Here is a 5,426-nt window from a genome sequence, read left to right as displayed (position 1 = left end):
AGATGTCTAAATGTTTTGGTGTGGGGAGGAAATGTAAAAGGATAGAAAATTACAATTTTCTAGGGACCTATAGTTTCTTTTTCAACAGCAGTAATTGAAAAGAAGTAATGAAATTCAGAATTTAGATTTATATTGTGAGTAGTGAATAAAACACAAAAGAAATGTGTTTCTGTTCTCTTTTTTCTTTCCTGTCAAGATTTTAAGTGTACTGGGAATATGATTTTTTTTTTTTTTTTAACCAAAGGATAGCCATGCATGTGTTCATGCTCCTTTTTTTTTTTTTTTTCCCTCTAGGCTCCAAAATATGTTAGTTGTTAGATAAAGTGTTTCGTGCTTGAGCTGTATATATGCTACATGTTTGTTAGTGCTGTGCCAGGTTTGCATACACTACAATAAACCCTGTAAATTTCTAGGCTGCAAACTATGGCAAGAAATACTTGGCTCAAAATTCAGTTGTGTGAATTCCAGATGATAGCTAACTTTTTGAAAATAGCAGCTCTTATGTCTGAAAAATAATTCCATAGTCAGAAAACATAGCTCTCCTACAGTAAGCATGTTGATATAGTGCTGCAGTACCACACATAATTTTTTAATATAAGAAGAATTTGTGACAAAAATTGAGCTTTCAATGGTTGTTAATGATGTTGTGGCTTTGTCAGTGATTTTCTTGACTGGTATGCTTATGTTTTAATTCTTACTGCCATAAGGCATGAGAATGTTGCTTGTCTGGGGATTTTATCTTTTTTCAGATGGCAGAGCTGCTTGGGCTTCCTGGAAGCACCCCTGAAGCAATTCTCTCTCGTGTTGCTTGTTTAAAGGGTCTTGATACTTAAGTGGTTTCTGCTGTCTAAGAGCCATTGCTGAAATGAGTTTCCTGCAGCTAAGAATTAATTTTAAGTCCATGTAAGAATGGAAGGTGACATTGTCTATATAAGATAATCACTGTTTTGTTCAAAGGTACTGGATAGAGCAGAGCAGCTGAGGGAAATGGAAGCAAACATCCTGCCAGCGTTTCTTAGGCTTCAAGAGTTGGTAAGTGTCTGGAAAAAAAATTAATGTGTTTCTCCTGCATAGTGAGAGTAACTGAACATGGTATCTGTCCATCTAAGCTCACAGATCAAGATAAGTGATTTTTTAGATGAGAAAAGCTGCACAATTAATCCCCCTCCCAAATAATGAACTGGCAGTAGTCAAAACAAGAAACCAAACCAAAATTTAAACACTGCCAGGTTTTTCTTACACTCTTTTTTTTTTTTTTTTTAAATTCTGTTTAATAGTATCTTGTTTTGTGATACCGGATCTGTTGTAGATTCTTTTGAGGCTTGTGTCAGATACATAGCTGTCTTTTTTAGAGTATTTTTGTTTTTAAGAAGAATGTGAAATTTTTCTATTCTTCATTTAAAGTTTTGTAATAATTGCAGAAAAAAAAAAATCTCAGACAGACTATAATTTCTAAGGAGAACCTTCAACATAGCTCCTATTGGCTTGGTGCAAATCAATAAATAAAACCTCTTTTTAGAGTTTGTCAGATGTTTGTGTGGGAATCCAAAATCTGCTTCTGAGTCAGCTACTGATTCAGAGAGCTCAACCATGTTGAGTGAGTTCAGCATCGGAAGCGTGAATTTGCAACTCGGGAAATGTTTGTTTTCCTCAAGTTTCTCCCATGTGAAACCTCACAACATTGCGTGGTGGTTGGCTTGTGAATGGTCAGTAGACCACCAGCTATTTGTTTGTGGCTGGAGCTGCATAGCTCAATAGCTGCCAATGTGCTTTATGATGGCAGAGAGTTTCTACACTTCTACAGGAATTGTGCCACAGTATGTTTCTGGTTGGAGTAAACCACTGTATCTTTCCCTCTCTCACTTCTAAAATATCAAAGCTTATGCCTTGAAATAAGGAAAAATGGTGCTTTCTCTGAAAAGAAACTGAAGACAAAAGCAGAAGATGGTGGTACTTTGAAACGTCTGAACATCTAAATAGCTGAAATTATGCTTGTTATCTCAAGACTTTTGTGTGGTACTCTTAATCTTCCGGTGACATTGATTTCTCTGTTTACTGAATGAAGACTGATTCACAGCTGTGTTCTTAATCCTGGCAGCTGATGCATTTTCTGGCTTTTTTTGTCTGTTCTGCTCATGTTGTGGATTTTGCTGCCCCTGGAGCAGAAACAACCTGTTTGACAAGAGAGAAAGGAGGAAAACTGGGCCTATAATTGTTGTTCAGGGACCAAAACATAGGAAAAAAATCTACTGCATCACTTCCTTTTCTGGAGTGAAAGGAGACAAGAAACTTCATTAGTGGTGAAGGATTTCATGGGACTGGGGGATCGCTGGCAAAGGGTCATAAGATGCTTGATTTCTGTGAGGATTATGATGGGAAGTACTTAAGTTTTTCATATTGGAAGGTCTTTCAGGAACTGAACTGAAAATACCTTAGTGATTTTCTCAGCTAAAATACTAGGAAATCTGGGAGAGGAACACAATTGAAAGAAATTTACAGAAAGACGCTCTCTCTCTCATTAAAAGAAAAAAAAAGTTCCATAAAAATAGAGAAGGAAGGAACAGTAAAGAATATAGGTGGGTGCCATTTTGGCAATAAGTGGGAAGAGTAAATAAAAGATTCTCACTGATTTTCAGGGAAGGGGAATAGCATTTAAACTTTTGTTTCAAGTCATTCACAGCTCATATTAAGCGTGGTCAATTCAATCGGGCTACTTTTATTTTCTTGAGGTGCCTTGATAGTTTTGAAATGTCGTTCTTGAAGAACCATATTTAAAAGCATCTTTTGTTATGCAGAATTTTTAGTATGGTGGCAAAAGCCTTGCAAAAAGAAAGAATGACACATCATCTTCACAGATAGTTAGCTTCATCTTAAAAAGCTGATATATTGAAGGGTCGCCAAAGTAAAGAATATTTTTTTAATATGAAGTGTTTTGTTATTTATTGACCGAAACATCAAACTCAAGGCAAGTATATTGTCAATAAGAATGTGGTTAGAAAGAGTATGTTACTACAGACAGCCGTTATTAGTAACTAGTTAAACAGTTGGTAGAGTACACAGTTAATGCTATGTTTCTGTTTTGGGATGATTTTGTTTGTTTTTGAAGACCAGCTTACCTTTAAAATAAAGTACTAGATAGCTTGCTTTCAGAAAGCACTGAGCTTTCTTTGTTTTTTAACTCTTCCTGTTTGTTTGGAAAGTCTGGGTTTAATTACCAAAGTAAAATGCCGTCTTAATTTTTGGAGTAAGTTATGGAATCTACTTGATATTGTCTAGTACCAGAACTCTAACACCCCACAAAGCATGTCAGTGAAGTGGCAAGGGATGCAGAGAAACCTCATGTAGTTATGAAAATCTGCAAATGTATGAGCTTCTTGATTAGGCCAGCTGAAGCTTTATTACTATGCTAGTAATTTGTGTTAAACTGTAAATTTGATGGTTTTTGTGGAACAGAAAAGTCACAATAATAATTTTTTGCATTGATATTGTAACATGTGGTGTTATTTTTTTTTTCTTTCTCTATCTGTCACGCTTTTTTTTTTTTCCCCTTCTCTGTGTAGACTGACAGAAATGTGACAGTTGTCCTGCTCAGTGAAATAGTATGGGAACTGTTCCGTCCAAATACTGGATGCTTTGAGCCATTCACCTTGTATTTTCCTGATTACAGCATAGGTAAACTAATTCTTTAATCTGTTTTTTGGGGGTTGAATAATAGTTTGTCAAACAACATCCAGATGTTTTTTCCATGTTTATTTGTATGCTTTTACACAGTCCGGAATGTGTAATAGCTACTGGAATGTGAAAGTATATACTCATACAACCTCTAGAAGACTTGTCTTTTTCCATCTGCCAAACTAAAAGTAACATTTTTGTTCCATTCTATTTGCTGGTTCTTTTAATCAGTGTAGTTTTTGGTGGATTTTGTTCTTTTAGTGATGATCATAGGTTGTTTTTCAACTTAACTTGTAAAATGTGGTCAATTTATTAAGTTAGCTTTAGATAAGCAAAACTTATTTTTATTTAAACAGGACACCTGCAGAAGATCTTGTCTCAGAATCATCCCCCAGAATATTCTGCGGACTTCTATTCTGCATATATCAATATTCTGCTTGGTGTCTTCTACATGGTCTGTAGGGACCTGAAAGAACTTCAGCATCTGGTGAGATGAGCTCCTTTAGGGTTGTTGTTTTGTTTTGGGGTGTTTTTTGCCAAATAAGCTCTGAAAGTCTAGATTTATTGCTGAACATGGTGGTAAACCACAACATATGGACAAAGAGAAAATCATAGAGTAGTTTGGGTTGGAAGGGACTTTTAAAGGTCATTTAGTCCAATCCCTCCTGCAGTGAGCAGGGACATCTTTGACTAGATTGGGTTGCTCGGAGCGCCGTCCAACCTGACCTTGAATGTTTCCAGGGATGGGGCATCTACCACCTCTGGGAAACATGTTCCAGTGATTCACCATGGTTATCATAAAAAATTTCTTCCTTATATCTACTCTAAATCTACCATCTTAAGGATACATTAGTTCAAAATGCAATTTCCCTAAAAATTCATAATAAAGGTTGCAATTGTTTTTGTGGCTGTAAAGGGTTTCCGTTGCTATGTAGTGTTCTGGTCAGAGGCAACAAAAGCTACACTAGTGAGATGCCAGTCTGTGCATGGTTCACCCAGCCTAGAACTTCTGTTGGGGTTTTTGAGCTCAAGCTGTTCCTCAATATCAAAGAGTGACTGAGAAGACCAGGCTACCTATTTTTACCTTTTGGGCTAAGGAGATAAGTGTGATGAAACCTTTTACGCCTACTGATAAGTATAGTAAAAGCTACTGCTGCACATGCAACAATTTTTGAGGGACAACTCCATTACAGTTTTGGTTAGTGATTTTTTGTTTGTTTGTTTTTGTTTGCAATTCACTCTGAGGAAGTAGTAGTTACGATTTTACTCTTTCAGGCAATGGTAGGCCTCCCTGTGCTTCTTTTCTCTTCAGAGTCTTTTTACATGTGACTTTTTATGTGACTTTGCTCTTATTGCTACCTTCTTGCTGTTGTGGAGTACTGTAACCCCTAAGTAGCCTTCTGTTGTATTTGTTTCCTGGACTATGCAGCGGAGTGCCAGACAGTTGCTTTCAACTTTTGAAGGAATTACCTTCAGTTGCATGGTCTCACCATGTCCAACCTCAGAGCTCAGAGGGTTGTGGTTAGTGGCGCAGTCTAGTTGGAGGTCAGTAACGAGTGGTGTCCCTCAGGGGTCAGTACTGGGTCAAGTTCTGTTCAATATATTCATCAATGACCTGGATGGAGGGATAGAGTGTACCATCAACAAGTTTGCTGATGACACAAAACTGGGAGGAGTGGCTGACACGCCAGAAGGCTGTGCCGCCTTACAGCGTGACCTGGACAGGCTGGAGAGTTGGGCAGAGAGAAACCTTA

General features: G+C 37.3%; 1 protein-coding gene across 1 annotated transcript in view; it reads left to right on the top strand.

Annotated features, from left to right (window-relative positions):
• The window catches only part of ORC5 (origin recognition complex, subunit 5), a 75,418-nt gene that overhangs the window by 7,884 nt on the left and 62,108 nt on the right, over nucleotides 1-5,426 (top strand). The window contains exons 4-6 of the mRNA XM_009883537.1: nucleotides 958-1,032; nucleotides 3,561-3,672; nucleotides 4,029-4,159. Of these exons, the coding sequence (XP_009881839.1) occupies nucleotides 958-1,032; nucleotides 3,561-3,672; nucleotides 4,029-4,159 (318 nt within the window). The remainder of the gene's footprint in view (nucleotides 1-957; nucleotides 1,033-3,560; nucleotides 3,673-4,028; nucleotides 4,160-5,426) is intronic.

Source organism: Charadrius vociferus, unplaced genomic scaffold (genome assembly GCF_000708025.1).
Source record: "Charadrius vociferus isolate BGI_N301 unplaced genomic scaffold, ASM70802v2 scaffold704, whole genome shotgun sequence".
Classification (NCBI taxonomy): domain Eukaryota; kingdom Metazoa; phylum Chordata; class Aves; order Charadriiformes; family Charadriidae; genus Charadrius; species Charadrius vociferus.
The sequence above is the reverse complement of the archived record's forward strand: the minus strand, read 5'-3'. Positions and strand labels throughout refer to the sequence as shown.